Genomic DNA, 16990 nt, shown 5'->3' with positions numbered 1-16990 from the left:
AACTGTTTGACTATAAAAGTATTAGATTAGAATCATCAGTCAGTATCTGGTGAAATGAGTTGTATTAGATGCAGATATAGTTAGTGCTAATTGATTTAACTGAGTGAATTGAAATAATATTGTTTGAGAGCGAAGCACAAAAGCAGGTGAGAAAGGAGCTAACTTATCATCTACTGGCTGACGAGACCTGAAATACAATAGTGCACATCACATTAATTTTATTAGGCTGGTAGGAGGGGTTCGAATCGGAGGATGAGGATGAGGGATTTCAATTCGATCTGGACGTATAAGTACAGAAACAAAAAAATGTATTTTCATTGTAAATGGTTTTACTTGAAACAAGAAAGTCACCGATATCCCAACTTGCAAGAAAATCAGATACCTCACACAGGTGGCAGCCGAATCATGCTTACTAATTAGAAAAACAGTATACATTATAAACCTAGTGATTCCATGACTACCAATCACCACACAAAGTAAAAGGAGACACATGCTATCTTCGAATAGCGTGAGTGAGCACTTAAAAAAAAAGGAGACGCTCTTCAATCACCAGTCGCCTTCAAATGAATGACCAAATTGTGCTCAAAGTGACAAATTTTTATTTTCAAACTAGTTCAATCAGAGTCTACATGTGAACAACCCTGTTTTAGATTCAATGTACCAAATCATAGAAAAACTTGATCTAAAAAATGGGCACTAAAAAACATTTTTAAACTTTTTGTGTTGCTGACAAGAAGATAAATTAAATAAAGTTTCGATAATTGACCACAAGAACCTCAAGACTCTTCGACCAATACTTCATATGCCGGCAAAACGAATGAAACAAAAATCACCACCCGTCTGCAATTTCATACCAAAGATCAAGCTAACAGGCTACAAATTATTTTACGAATTGGCCGAGGGATACCCAAAGAGTCATTTAATGCCAAGTCAGACAAAACCCCATTGATATCTCAGCAGATTAGAACAACTGTCCCAATTCAGTCTAATAAAACAGCTCCCGGCTTCTGATTATTCACTGCCTGTTTCAAAACTTCCTCGCCGTTTAAATCCTAATCTCACCAAAAACACCAAAACACAGCTGGATAATCAAATAAATGGTCCGATTTTGAAGAGACTTCATATACTTAAGTGACTTGAATTTTGATTGAAACAAACGCGCCTTTTTGTATCAATATTCGTTATATTTCCATGATCTAAAAAACAAGAATTTTTTGATTGGGCTATATGATTACGGATGAGCAATGTAACTTCGGTTACCGGAACAATTTTAAGCTTCTGAATACCTTAATTAATAACATTTTAGCCACGAAAGTGAGAGAAACAGATTGTTCTTACACAAGACTGCTCATTCATCAGAGCATGACTGAATAAATAACACACCGAGCATAAATATTCCATTTTCTTCGAAATTCGGAACAATAATACGTATTATCAGGGAAAGTAGAATAATTTAAACAGTTATCTACTGAGAATTTTGCACTGAATTCAATCAAGCCTTTTACTACCAAAAACAAGTTCCCTTCTAGTCCATCCTTTATGATGCAATACTACTAAGGTGGTTTCACGGGTTTCTTCACACACACGCAAAAAAAAAAAACAGAACACCCGTTTCATAGCACCATGCGAATATTCATACGCCATAATTTATCAATGAATGTTTTAAATTAAACATTAATACTGAATTGTTTAATCGCTTTATAACATTAGAACAGAGATTTCTCAAAGGCCTTTCGAGTCACAGAAGAGAGCTGACCATAAAAAAGTGACAATGGGGTCAAACAAATCCTCAACAACCGATTGAACTGATTGCCAGATCTAAAAGAACAAACAAAATTGTGTCAGTTTTACAGAGAAAACAAACAGAGAGACTCAGTAAAATTTAGCCTATTCTGTTTGTTTCAGCTGACAACGTAAGACAATGGGACTAAAATTGTAAGTTTGAGGACGACCAGAATTGAATGACTCATAATCATTGAGGGGGGCTCTGCGAAAAGTTTATATCAATCTCGCGCAAAGAATGCAACATTTACACAGAGGCGAAGTTTCGCTTCGCAAACCCTAGTCAGAACACAAAAAAGCAGCTCAATAAAGTGCAATAAAAAGTAAAAATAAGCCTGGAATTAGCAAAAAAAATTGAGCTACGTCTGAGATTGTAACCTGCGACCTAGAGATTAGGAATCTCACACCTTAACCACTCAGCCACAGAAGCCTAATTTTCAGGTCGACCAAATTGATTTTCCGAGCGTTCCCAGAACACTAAGATAGGCCACCTTTTAAAAAACAGACCAAAACAAAGCGTTTATAGGCACTTTTTCGACACTTTTGACCAAAGATCGTGTTTTTTCGGCGCGCACTACCCCCTCAAAAATAGTATAAATTGGCGCCAAAGGTGCCTTTAGAACAAATTAAGTGTCAACCAGCCAAAAACGGAGGTCTTAAAATAGTATCAAAGGGGTGACATTTGGGTAGTCAGGTGGTCGAATCTTTGAATCCCCCCAAATCCACTTCTAGGAAATTGTTCAATTGGTCTATTTTGGGTGTAGATTGTTCATGTGGGCCGAAATTGTCCACATGGTCCAAACACGGACTAATCTAACCTAGCTACCGATTAAATGTCGAGCCATCAACTGCTACGTACATGACACGTCACTTAATGATTGAAAATGCATGTACGAAAAAAAGTAAATTGCGTAACGATTAGCCAAAACAATGGTGAGTCTACTTGACTTCAATTTAGTCACACAATAAAAAAAATTGCGTTCTTTCGCACCGCTTCGAATAAGTTTAAAGAGAAGATGCGACTTCTAATTGAATTTAGATCGATTAATCCGAGAACAAGGAAGACAACACAATCTAAACCGATAAGTGAAGACACAAAAGAGGCTTTCCATTGAAACATACAAGGGAAAAAACAGGAGACACAACAGCTCAAACGAAGAAATGATCAAATGAAGATAACTTCATTTTCCCTGAAGTCCCATTTCAATCCAACAATTTCAATGACAAAAAGTTATCGAATTTGTTAGATTTTGAAGCAAAATTTTGTGGGCTACAACTAAAATGAACGGTGGGAGGGTGCATTATTAAACAGAAATCGATTTGACAAAAAGGAGCATGAAAAACATTTACTGTAATTGATCACACAAAATAAAATTTAATTCAAATTCAACTGAATCTATTGGGTTGGCATATTTTATGTAATCAATTGATTCTTTGTCACACTTTCTTTTCAAGATTTTTTCAGCGACTGTTCTCATCAAGACTGCGAATTAGCCAACTATGCACTTCAACATTTAACCTTTATCTAGACAGTTAACTAACATTTATAACACTTATAGGATCTCTTTAACTATAGCCCCGTATTGCAAAGGGGAGAAGGGGATTCGCAACTAGGTACAAAATGCATACATATGCTTATACAAAGATTTGATTTTCTATAGGAGTGAAAATTCTTTCGCATAGTGGGGGGAAATAGTTAAAAGAGATCTGATTAATAATGGCAATAACTGAATCAACTCACACTTGAACATATTGGTCTTCCCAGCTGTTCTCTTCATACACAACAGGTTCCTCCAACTCCCTCTCAGCTGAAGAGGGCCAGAACTTCCACAGGATTCGGAAAAGAGGTCTTCGCTCCTCTTTCTCAAGTTCCGACTCCCCGGAGTAGGCCTCTGCTTCTTCTATTTCGTCTGATGACGTCATATGTAGTAGAGTTGAGTCCACTCGGAACAGACAGTGCATCTCGGCCGAACTGAGTCGAGGCGCCCACGAGTTGTGCACTCCCTCGATCAGAGCTGTTCTGTCTGAAACAAATCAAAAAGTTTGTGTTAATTAGATTAATCTATCGCCACTAATTCACGCTCCAAAGCATAAAACCAACAGAAGAATTTGTGAGCTGGATATGGCAAGTAACGACAAAACTCTAACCTAGCCAGTGGCATAGAGTTAGAAAAATTACATTGAACTCAATTTCAGCATATGGAAAAATGTCTAATATATTTTTTGCTGCTCGATTATTTTTTTTTGCACACGCCCCGATTATCAATCAACCTGCAGTACTCAATGAAAAATTGCTGGCCTCGCAAAAAAAATCTGCCAATTATTGATTTTGTATTATCATACACAAAAGCGAAGCACAGCTTCGCACCACTTGCGATACAAAACATAGTATGAAAAGAGAAATTAGTGGACAAACATGAAACGAAAACCGTTGTCGAAAACAAAACTAGATTATCATAACTTTTATGCTTAGTCGCGATTTGTCATGGAAAAAACCCTTTTCAGAAAAACAGATCAAATGGGACAATTGAATGATAAATAAGCATCGCAACAAAGATTTACACAGAGGCGAATTCGATTCTACGACCACAAGATTTTGAGTCTCCTGTCCTCGCATCTGCCACAATCCCTTGGCAATTTACTAACACTAGCCACAAATAAAGCAGCTACATATGCTAATAAATTTTGCAAGTAATAATTTGAAATAAATTGAACTAAAGTCGTCCACACCAACTTTGCATGAAATATATTGAGCATGGAGCCAAACTATGAATAAATCATGTTTTAAAAAATGCTAAATTAATTGATAAGTAAAATTTCTGAAATCGAATTTTTTATTGCTGTGCTTTGAAACATAAAACTTTTCTCCTTCGTTTGATGAACCAAAAAGGCATCAACTGTGTCAACTTTTTGCTATCGAATGTCAAATCACATGCTACCAAAAGGCCGTAAATGTGCCACTTTGGTGATACCAATATTTACTACTTAGGTTGGAAAAAAATAGTCGTACTATGACACTACGCTCGCTAAAGCTTGCAAAAGTAAAACAGCGGTCATGAAGCTGACAAAACTCTAACAGACACCCGTTGAGCCGAAAAAAAACTATTTTAGGAACAATTTGAACTAAAAAAAACTTCAAGTCCTTTTCCCTCAAAAAACACATACACACACTTAAAATTATTCGCTCATACGACGCAAGGAGCCAACAAAGTCAACTTAATGTAGGCCTAAAGCCGATTAAGTAAAAAAAAACAAGTTCAACAAATCGGTCAAGGTAAAATTACATTGAACATGTGAAAACTTTCGAATATAACGGGTATTTAAACGCAGACATGCTCAAAATAAGTCTGTTAGTTAACGGAATCTCAAAAAAAAAGATGGGAAGATCAAATAAAATTGGAGATCCTGCGATCAACGGTAACTCGGGGAAAAAGTAGTACACGATTGCAACACCCTTGCTTATCGCAAGGTTAATGATTGATCGTTAAGTTTGCGAAGTTAACAATTAACGCCTCTCGTGCAAGTTACATCGTATAAGGGTTTTACTCATAGTATGTTTAGTACATCGTGTAAAGTACAAAACACTGCTTCTAATCATTTGCACCTTCACAATTGGAGAGCGTAATTTGCTTTCCTTTTATCAAATGAATTTGAATTGAGCTTACAAAGAAATCAAAAGATAATCCAAGAAAGATCAAAATTGAGTGTGGACAACTTTGAAGGCTTTTTCCATTAAAAAAAATCATTTCGTTATATTGTCTTCACATCATTATTGTCTTAACTTCGTTCATTGATATCTAATTAGGTCAAAAATTCTTACTTTCTGAACACCTAAGTTTTAATGAAGTCAATTTACGGTCTGTTCTAAATAAATCAAAATCCACGAAACCCAGCTGAATTTAATCATTCGATTTCACTTTTATCAACGAAAATTAGGGATATACTTTTTCTGCATAATTTCGAATTCTCAAATTTATGTATTCAGATAAGATTAATTTTGAGACTTTCTTCTTCACAGTGGAATGGGAGGATATCTGCCATCACTTGACAGAACTGCAAATAAAGGAGCTACACCACTTGTCCCTAAAGGGTAAGACAGGAAATTGGAATCTCCTCCTCAACACCTGGGACACAACTTCTCAATCAGACAATAAGTCACTTATATAACATGAAAAAACCTGTTCTCGTCGCTTGAAGGCCAAAAAAAACCCAGCCCCAAAAAATGAAAGTAAAAGACAAACAAACAGGAACAACAGCAGTTCTACGTGAAGAGCTGAAAAAAGCTCGCATGTATGCTGGCCCTAACAAGAGACCAATTGGTAAATGCTCCTCAATGAGGATAATGAGAGAGTGCGTTGTTCAATTGAATCATATTATGGTAGAACTAAGTTTGTACGCTTAGCCAGCATATGACATCATTGCGAATATCAATCATTTCATTTTTCCACTAAAAAGCAAAAAAAAATGTTGATCAACAAAAATTATGCCTCAGTCAATCGTCATTTTCGTTCAGAATGAACTCCAAAAATATTAAATTCAGCTAAAAAGACCCGAAATTGTCAAAAAAAGATCAATTATGCATGAAATTATAGTTCACAAGAAATATCTTGACTTGAGCTGTTGCTTTAATAGCCATTTGAAGTTATCGTCAAACGGCTATAATTTATAATGGATCTCAAATTGCATATCAACATTAAACATTCTGGCGCCAAATTGGTCTCGTTTCAAAATATTTTATCAGGTCTGCAATTTCAAAGATCCCATACTGAACACACAAATATGCCAACCTTTCTGCACAAAAGAGACTAAATCGGTCTGATTTAAGTTGATATGGGCTATATTTGAACTGATATCTGGAGCTAGCAGACCAAAATAAGTCACAACTCAGACTGAAATTCAGCTCAAAAGTAATAAAACTTGTTGAATGTGTGCGATGGGCTCAAACTTCGAACCTGGATGAAATTTTAAAGCTAACTCGAGTTTAGTTGCACTTAGTTTAAACGAAATATTAGAAACTTTTTTCATGGGGCATTTAGTAGTTTGTAATTCAGGTCTCTTACTCTTAGACTAGTTCTTGGCCCTACGAAGAACTTAATCAACTTTTGAGCATAATTAAACATTTAACCTAGTTACGAATTCCCCCTTTTGAATGTCGAGCTGGGAGGATTTTTTATGCGTGATTTTGAATTCTAAAAGTTTTATGTACAACAAAAATCCTGCCTCAAGCATTGAGAAAAAAAACTATAATTCATAAACTTTTAGTTGATTAGATTAACTTAGCTCTACAAAAATTAAATGCTTTTCAAAAAAATAAACCAAAAATTGATTTTTATAGACCAGTATAATAACATAGACCAAAAAGTGATTTTTTTTAGACCAGTATATTAAGATATTCGTAAATTTTTAAAAAATATCCCCCCCCCCCCCCTCCTTCGAAAACATCCTTGATCCGCCCCTGAACATAGGCCAAAAAGTGACTTTTTAGACCATTCTAAAGATAAAGTGGTGAACCTGTGAAGCACTCGAGATATTCTGTATGTAGTTGTGGGTGACTTACGGAGCACTTTGAGCTGCAGTTGGTTGCTCTCAGTTGTCTTCTTCGTCCTCATCACATCCAACTCCTCCTCCGCCACACACTTGTACAGTCCCGCCTGCTTCACTCTCACTTCCCGCAACACCAACACAAACTCCAATCTATCACAAGTAAACACAACAACACAGGTGAATCTGAGCAAACACGTACACACAATTTCTCATGATATGTCTGAAGCTGATGCCCGCAAAAACTTATTTCTATGTCAAAAACACACGTATCTTGGTAAGACACAGATTCAAAGATCCTACTACTATCTTTTGGTGTAAAAAAAGAGAAATTTTTAATATAACCAAAACAAGTTGTTTGCCCTTGTAGATTCAATTCATTGTAAAATTCAGAATATTTACAAAATAATCAATTATCTCCGGTCATTTATTAGCTATTGATACCCACTTGGCTGTTGGAACATAATGTGATTTTCAACATTTACTTGGGTGAAAATTTTTCAAATTAATTTCTTGGCACAAAAATCCGCCAGCTTTTCGCAGCAGTAAGGTAAAAAAAATCATGCAATATTTCATTAGCACCCAGTTAAAGCTTCTCATACTTAATTTTCCGTCCAATTGAATCAAATTTGAACTTACTTTTCATCATTTTCCGAGATCTTTGTCGTAGAATGTTCTGGAATGTTCTCGATTAGCTGGTCGTCCAGATACCACGTGACTGATTTCTTGAGAGAGCCTCCAGTGACAGTGCAGTTAAGTTCGACTAGGTGACCTTCAATTACTGGACTGAATTTTTCATCAACCAACAAACGCACCTCTGTTTCTTCATCTGAAACGATAGAGAATGGCGTTATCATATGATTGCGGGTTCAAATCGCACGTGAGCTGCAACTCACAAGGTGAGCTCTCGTAAGATAGCCATAGCTTAGTTACCCTTGAATAATTAACTTCGGGCTAGGCCTCTGGCTGGTTAATTTTAAAAAATTCTGGTAATTTTTGGGGTCTTCTGTTCGCATCGATGCATGTCTGCGTTGTCATACATTATTCCGAAGATTCTATCGTAGCAAATTTTGGAGTTTTTAAGGGGTCGATTTTAGCGAATGGAACCGATCATTTAGGGGGTAGATGTAGCCAAACAATTGTTCCTTTTTATTATTTTAATTTATATCTCCAACAGAAGACTTATTTTCAAAAAAAAAACTAAATATTATCATTTCAGCATCTTTTCGTTTTTGCGGTCAAACGTTCTGCTAGGATTTATGACTGAAATTGAAAAAAAAAATCTGAAAAACAAAATCTACAATCTACATAGAAGCGAAGACAAATTGCGCAAGTGCTCAATTCGCGCAGCCAACATCGAATTCGAGGAGCTAAGCACAGCCACTTCTTGTCAGAGCTGATTTTCAGCAAATAAAGAAGCTTTCTACACAACAATAAAAATAGAACTTTTCACTCAATGGAGTGAGATTGATGGCCCAATTGAGGATGTCAGTCCAATAACGAAAGTGTCAAGTTAAATTTGGTGTAATTGAAAACAAAAAACAATTCACACTTTATATTCCGTCCAGTTTAGGCCTACAGCAATAAAAATGAGTTCCCTTCTAAAAGTAGTACGGCGTTATATTTTTCCATAATTGTCTGTCTATTAACAAGCTAGAGAGTGTCGCGAATCAACCTAAAATTGGATTCGTCAGCTCAATGCTAATCCATTTTCACTTAACTAGAAATCAATTTCAAAAAGCCCTAAAAACTTTTTATAAAAGCGTCAGTTTGTGCAAAATAAGATGTGCTTATTTGAACGTAGCGCAACCCATTCAAAATTTTAGGCATCACACGCAGGGGCGGATTTGGGGGGGGGGGGTGTGGCGGATGCTTCCCCCTTCTTCACAGATTCGACCCCCTGTCGACCTTTGTACTATTTTGAAATATCCATTTTTGGTGACGGACCCTAAAAAATGATTAAAGGCGCAATTGGCGCCAATATATGTAAAGGGGGGGGGGCGCCGAAAAAAAAGGCAATTTTGGGTCAAAATTTTCCAGAAAATGCCAAAAACGCCTTTTTTGCCTGTTTTTTCAAAATTTTCCTTGCGGCGCAGAAAATTTGGCCAGAACAGGGACTTTTTAGTGCTTTGTGAGAGCTTGAAAAATCAATCCACCTCTCCCTCAAGAAAATCCTAGATCCGCCCCTGATCACAAGTTAACTTCAGATGGGGCTGATTGAGTCATCAGATTCGATCTATATTAGTCGCGATTCAGAGTATATGAAAAATGAACCCAGTTTAAGAGTGCTAACAAATTCTATTCAAGCTTTGTGAAGTCCCTTTGTAAGGACTAATGACCGTAGAATAAAATGTTTTTTGGTAGTTTATACCAAAAAAGCTTGCCCAGAGAAATGAAAGATATAGGAAACAGATTTCTTTTTTCAGCGTTCGCTTTTCATAGAAAACATTTAATCACCTTAGAGAATTTCTTATAATTGACACTTTTTGGATAACACAAACCCAATTTTATAAAACTTGATCGATAGGAATGGATCGATTTTTTCATTCTAATGTGAAACTTAAACAAAGGCGAAGCAGTAATTCGTAAACACAAATTTAATTTAACTATCTTTTTAGTTATCGCATCTCCATCATGGTCGCTTGAAAATAGGTAAAAACTATCCACCAATGAAGCAGATTGAACAGATGCTATACAATAGCCAACGCTTTGCAGCAAAAGAGCCTTAAATCTGCACATTTATTTGCGAAGTGGGTAAGAAAAAGATGTTTATTCGCAAAATAAAGCTACGCTCTTTAGCTGGCCTGTGTAATAACAAACAATTACGGTCTTTCACCTGTTCTAGACAAAATAGCAATTCGGTTTACGGAAGTTCAAATTTGACTTCAATAGTTTGATGGTTTAAAAAAGAATCAGAAAAAGATATATAAAATTTTGATAACAATGGAGTCATGCAAAGGAATCGAGGCATTATTAACACAGAGGCAAAGCTGCGCTTCGCAAATACTTGCGAGAACACGACCAAAAAGCAGCTCTATCAAGTGAAATCAAAAGTAGAAATAAGCCTCCAATTAGCAAAAACTCGGCTACGTGTCGGATTCGAATCTAAGACCAAGCAAAAATTGAGCCTCACGCAATAACCACTCAGCCACGGATGCTTAAAATCCTCAAAAACTAGTCACCAATAACGCAGCTACATATGTTAATAAATTGCCAATTCGATGCAGCAAAGTACCACCAAATACGAAAAGACACAATTTTGCATGTATTAAATTGGAAACAAAAACAAATTATGTATAAATTATGCATATCAGAAAAATTGCGAGATACACGAGTTGCAAAATTTATGAAATTGAGCTGTTTATCAATGCACTGCTATTTGAAACAAATAACTTTTTTCGCTTCATTCGATGATTTACACACAGGCGAAGTTGCACTTCGCATACACAAGCAAAAATATGACCGATAACGCTTGGGAAAAACGAAATGAGTAAAACTTTGAGTCTACAAAATTTCTCAAGTGACGCAAGCCAATTATGAGTCTACATATTTGCTAAGTGACGCAAGCCAATTACAACGCGTTAGCAGTACCAGTCAACTTGCATATGAGTCAACTTGCAGTCAACAGATATGCATAAAAAATTACCAACTAACATGCCTCGTTTTATAGAGCGGACGCATTTTAACTACTATACGAAAAAGTTCATGAAAAACATCCGACCCTGCCCAGGTTCGAACCCTCTTATTTTGTTGCGAGTCTCCTTTCCTACCTCTACGCTTTAGTTCCATGATACCTTGAAGCTTAAGTTCTATTTGTAATATAATAGTCTGTGTTAAAATCCTAAGCATTGGCTGTACTTAATAGCTGGTTATTGATCAAAATGAACATTTTCAAAATGAACTTATTTCGTCGCTACAAAATTTGCGACTTAGGCTGGAAAAAAAAGAGAGTTCATACTATAATACCAGCTTCGCTTGTGTAAAAAATTCATCAGCCGTATTAAGTTTTTACTTATCAAATTTCAAAGCACATATGATATTAAACTGCTACCGCAGCCTACCGGTTTAAAAGTACCACCAAAAGTAGCAATTTTATTTGCGACTTAGGTTGGAAAAAAAGAACGTTCATACTAATACACTTTGCTTCGCAAGTCTAACCAAGGGGGAAACAGTAAACAATATAGATCAACTGCAATACTTACACTGAATCTGGATGAGAACCGGAGCGGATACCACAATGGGTAGAGTGGGGTATGTCTGTTTGGGCTCTGCGTAGCAATGGAAGATGCCTCCCGTCCTGTTGTTGCGCGAGTGAGGAGTCACTACAAGTCCACCTGATTTGTCGTCCACTCTCATTTCCAACATCTAAGCAAGGCTCGAAGAATTAACTACTTTATAGTACCACTGACAACCGTTAATCTCGCTTAGACATTTTCAGTGTTTCACTTATTTGTTCCATTTAGATTGAGACTGCGACTCACCCTTGTGTATCCTTAATGATATGTGTCGTGCAGTGGTTCAGCATAGAGAGTATAAACCTAAGGAACAATCTGTTTCCTTTACTTAAAGTTTCCTTTACTCTTCCAAGGACGTGCGCTGAAATTTTTCGATAGGTGATGTACATTTTGCACACCTTGATTTTTTAAGCCAGACGTTTTGACAAAACCATGAAAGACATAAATTTGCAAAAAAAAATAAGCCAGAGTTAATAAAAATGCTGTTTTTGAGCCTTTTTTGAAAGATTGTGACAAAAAATTCACGTATTTAGGCGCACACTCCTCCCTCAAATTTGTATTATCGATAAGAGGACCTTTTGCAAATTTTTAGGGTTTATTATCAGCCAAAAATGATTGGGGTTAATATTTACCAAACGCGAGTCCCTTCGTAAAAATTTGGCCACCCAACCAAAATGAAAAGTGGGCGGGTTTCCCCAACCCTGACCCCGAAATCCCAACCCCCCCCCCCCCCACAACCCCATCGCCAAGCTCCTAATCCGATCTGATCATAAAATATTTTAACTTCTTGGGGCACTACACACATCGATGGAACCCAGCTTTAATTTCTTGGTCACACATTCATCTCCTGTAACGCCAACTGACGCAACACATTCTTAACAGTCGTGAGAAAGTGACGCGCAAGGCGAAGCAGAGACAGCTATGGCATCAATGGATGCATGCGTACTTTATATGCATCAGTGATGTTAATCCGACAGTGTTAGTAGTCTTATTGCTTGTCAGTCTCAACTAAGCGGTGCAATTAGAGAGGTAGCTTTGAATTTTCAATCAAAATATAATTTGATTAAATGGTTAGGTAGTGCAAGAAAGAGACGGCAAAAAAAGCTCTAATACCAAAATAGGTTAACAAAAAAACTTTAAAAATACAAACAAATCAACTGAAAGCTACATGATTGCTTGCATAAGTGCGAAACCCTGTATGTACTGACTGCTAAGTAAAAAAATGCTAAAAATTCCAATTTTGTGTTAGGAAAATTTCGCCCGCACACAACTTTGTCTCCTCATAACGTATTAATTAGCTGGCCTTAATCTAATCTGGAATTATTTTCGATGCGTCTTAAATTACTGCCTAAACGACAAGGTAAAGAAAATTGGAAAAAACGCGCGAGATATTTGCCCAAATTTGCTAACTTCGAACCCCCATAACTTAACAAACAATAGGCAATTGAAAATATTTTCAAATTTGAGCTTAGGGCAACAATCTGTTTAAGATGGTTGGAAAAACTTTCGTTCGTTGAAAAGTCGCAAATGAACTGAAGAAAAACCCACGTTCAAGCACGAATATTTCATCCTTCTTCACAAATTGGAACAAGTAACGAAAAGTTGGTAAGACACAGCAAGAAAAGTGTTAAGGAAATGAAAGCAGACGAATGAAATGAAGGAAAATCACATATGGCCTACTAAGCATTTCAAATTCGACAATATTTCAGAATTAAAACTTTTTAAAAAAGTAACACTAACACTCACAAATCTAATAACGCTAACAAATCTAAAAATTAAAAAACTAAACTCTAAAAAAGTTTCATTAAGATTGAGAAGTTTTCGGATTGGAGAGAGTAATTTTTTTAAAAGTGGAATGATTTTTTTTAAAACTTAAGCCTGAGGAGTTTCTAAGACCTTTCCATTGAAAAAAGCTGAACTACCACAATAAATGTCTTCAATTCGTTCATTGACACTTAAAAATGAAATTACTGAACCTAAAAAAGAATTACTGCGAAAAACTAGCATGTTTTAATTCAATTTTGAACGATTATTTCAACGCATCGGAATTTCGATTAATGCGCAGCGCTAAAAAAAATTAGTTAACGAAAAATCAGTGTGTCGCTATTTTCGAAGGAGTTTCAAAAACATCCAACAAAAAAAACGATTTATCGATTAACTGAGCGTCAGAAAAAAATACATTTACCTACACCCAAGTTAACACTACGCTTGCAAGCTTAGTTGAAAAAAAAATAAAAGAAAAATTTTTATTCGCTTGAGAAATTTCAAACTTTTTGAATTACTTTTACAAATTAGCTTATTTATACACAAGAATCAAGATGTTAAATTAAGCTTGTTGCAAAAAAAGAACTTTTTAAAATGACCAGCAACGAAATCAAATTATGATCAAGATAAAAATAATTCAACCTTGAGCGGTATTGAAACGAGTCAAAGTATAAACCACAAGAAATGTATAAACGAAATGTTGAAGTATGAACCAGAAAAAAAAGCAAGGTAAAAATATGCCTTAAAACACTCTTGAAAAACTATGAATGCAAAAAAATGAAAGTCGATGAAAACAAAAAAGTTCTTGAAAAAGTCTATGAACTCAAGAAAACAAAAAATTGACCTCAGCTGGAAAATCTTAGAACGTTATTATTCCGCTGAGAAATTTTTAATTATAATACTAGGGGAAGCTGCGCTTCGCAATCACTAGCGCGAAGAACAGTTTATAAGGTGAAATATAAAAAAGTAGAAAAAAGCCCCGAATTAGTTAAAATTTCCTACATATCATGAGATTCGAACCTGCGACCTCGATATTTGGAGTCTGACGCCCTGCCCTCTCAGCCACGGACGCTTACTGTTCAACTAACACTAGCCGCACGTAAAGCAGAGAGCAAATTTCAAATGCTACAAATCGTGATTGTGGCAAAAAAGCCACCAAATGAGCACTTTTATTTGCGAGCTACGATGGAAAAAGTCAAACTATCACAGCAAACGGCTATTCTTGCATCACTTAGGATTCTTGAAGCTTCGGCTGGATCATTCACACATGTGGTTTTTTATTTAGAAAACACAAATAGCGAAAGGCTCAAATCTAACTCTTTTCTGAAAAGATCCTTTCCGAGTTGTTCCGAAATTGAAATATGAAGTGTTGGGCTGAGAAACTGCTCACTCAGCTCGTTTGAAATGTTAGCATAGGATGAAAACAGAACAAACAACCAAATAGACAAAACACGTGCAAGAATTCTCGACAGAAAGACAAGAAATGGTCGATTTTTGTGGGCTTTTTGAATGAAGAACACTCACCGTGGAATTAGTTTCATTATCACTCGCTGGCTAAAAATGTCAATAAATTATAACACGTTGTTAATTTACTACTCTTGTGTGAAATGATTGATGGCTAGAAAAACTTAAGCAAAAAGAACACAATATTAAAAATGGTTTGTTATATACAGATGCTTCACCATTTTTACATCACCGCTGCCCCGCAATTGAGTAAAACTATTCAAAATCAACTTAAAGGACCCTCTGATATCTTGGGTATTCAGCACTTTTTTTTTCGATTAACTTCGTTTGTAATAAAGGAAAAAGTTGTCAATCAAAACACAAGTCTCGAGCTAAAAACTGCGTGCCAGCAAAAAATCAATTGACACATCAAACAATAAAAAACATCAAGAAAAAATAAATTACCTAAAAGCTCGATTTTATCTACGTGATTATATGGTATGATCAACTTACCCGTTTGAATTTGTACCCGTTGTGGTACCATCCGAAAGAGTAGAACTGGTTCACGTCTGTCTGCTGATCACTCTCTCGGCCAAGTGCACTGGGCAGTTGTAGAGTGCAAGGCACTTCTAGTTTGTCAAATACTCTCACTTTGAAACTTCTCTGGTTCAGTCCATAGTCCACAACCAATGCTGAAATAAAAGAAAATAAGCATACTCGCTTGGCAATTCGAAGGTTTTCGGATCGAAACCCATACGCTATCAACTTTTCTAAAACAGGCTGCATAAAAAACACCCCAGGCATATATATTCCTCACTTTCTTCGAGAACAATAAAGGATGACACCGATGATGCTTTAGAAACGCATTTTGCAATTTGATTTGCCTAAAATATTTTTGCATATTCGCCAAAAGAAATGAAAGAGATTTACGCAAAGTCGAAATTTCACTTACCAATTAACCAGGAAAAAAATACATGAATTACTCAAAAATTATAGAACTGATTCTCTGAGCATCTCATCTCAAGACAATTGAAAACAAACATCGGAAGACAAAATATAGACCTCATTTTAAAGAGCCAATTGCGCGCGCGTAAAAATCCATCAGACAGAATTAATTTGGTATTCATAGTATCATGAATCAAAATCCAAGCAAAAGCTTTTTAGAGCAAAACATGAGGTTAATGTATATTATACTCAGACAGTCTGACTCAGTTAATCACATGTTTAGCTATGCTTATAGAGCGAATACCAAATGATTGCGAGCGTTGTATCTTGAAAACACGTGAAGCCATCGGCTATCTTCGCTCGAAAACTAACACCATATCATTTATTCTGCATCTAGCAACAACAAAACCATTTTTGCTCAGACGGATTCACGCTATGATAGAACATCAAAACGTCAAAAGTCACTCAATCACACTGTGAATCTTGATTGCAAAAAATTCCTGCTGATACCACACCCCCAAAGTCAACACAGCGTGACCAACTTCCTACTTGCTCATCCAACATATGCTACAAACAATACTATCACTCATCGCTTAACTCATTTAACTGAAGCAAGTCGAATCTCTTCTTTTTGTTACAGTCACAATCAAAGTCACAAAATGCAATCAATAGCATAGTACTAGTAGAAAAAAAATAAGTTTAAATCGAACGTCAATCGCTCCACTAAACTTCAATTTCCACCGCAATCTAATCGCACTAATTCCCAATACACCGCTCTTGTTTACTTCCCTCCCTAGCCTGAAGATAAGCAAACTAATCTCTCGTGACAAATAAACAAACATGTGTTCAGTGTTCTATTCCATACGCACCACATGCTAATGGGAAATTAACAACACTTGTTTATTAACAAATGGTTGCACCAACCAGATTGGTCGGAAGCTCACTCAAAATGAATGTGTTCCCATTTTTCAGCAATAAACTTTTGAAGGAACCCTCAAATCGCTCAAATATCTCCCTGTTCCAAATCCGTTAGGTACAGATAAAAGATTGACCTGAGCTAAAGACAGTTCTGCCTGTTCGTTTGTCATGGATCATATCATTTGAAATCATGTTTCAAAATCATAAAATAAAGAGTCACACAAAACAACTAAGAAATAATAACTGGAAACAACTGGATATAGAAAAAAGCAAGCACATGAATTTTATCTCCGCAATGAATTCATCTCATCATCTGATCAGTCTTCGTCTAAATGAGGCGGATATTTTTGAAGGTGTCCCCA

At 36.1% G+C, this 16990-nt stretch overlaps 1 protein-coding gene across 7 annotated transcripts in view; it reads right to left on the bottom strand.

Moving 5' to 3' along the window:
• LOC134841998 (protein sidekick-2-like) overlaps positions 1 to 16990 on the bottom strand; it is a 142220-nt gene that overhangs the window by 32635 nt on the left and 92595 nt on the right. For 5 of the 7 annotated variants that reach the window (XM_063858131.1, XM_063858130.1, XM_063858133.1 and 2 more), the window contains 7 exons: positions 15279 to 15457; positions 14847 to 14876; positions 11526 to 11688; positions 7963 to 8152; positions 7340 to 7476; positions 3524 to 3806; positions 164 to 187 (listed from right to left, as the gene is read on the bottom strand). In XM_063858131.1, the coding sequence (XP_063714201.1) occupies positions 164 to 187; positions 3524 to 3806; positions 7340 to 7476; positions 7963 to 8152; positions 11526 to 11688; positions 14847 to 14876; positions 15279 to 15457 (1006 nt within the window). The remainder of the gene's footprint in view (positions 1 to 163; positions 188 to 3523; positions 3807 to 7339; positions 7477 to 7962; positions 8153 to 11525; positions 11689 to 14846; positions 14877 to 15278; positions 15458 to 16990) is intronic. The other 2 variants (XM_063858129.1, XM_063858132.1) reach the window with 2 other exon arrangements.

Source organism: Symsagittifera roscoffensis, chromosome 3 (genome assembly GCF_963678635.1).
Source record: "Symsagittifera roscoffensis chromosome 3, txSymRosc1.1, whole genome shotgun sequence".
NCBI lineage: Eukaryota > Metazoa > Xenacoelomorpha > Acoela > Convolutidae > Symsagittifera > Symsagittifera roscoffensis.
This window is presented reverse-complemented; position numbering and strand designations above follow the sequence as displayed.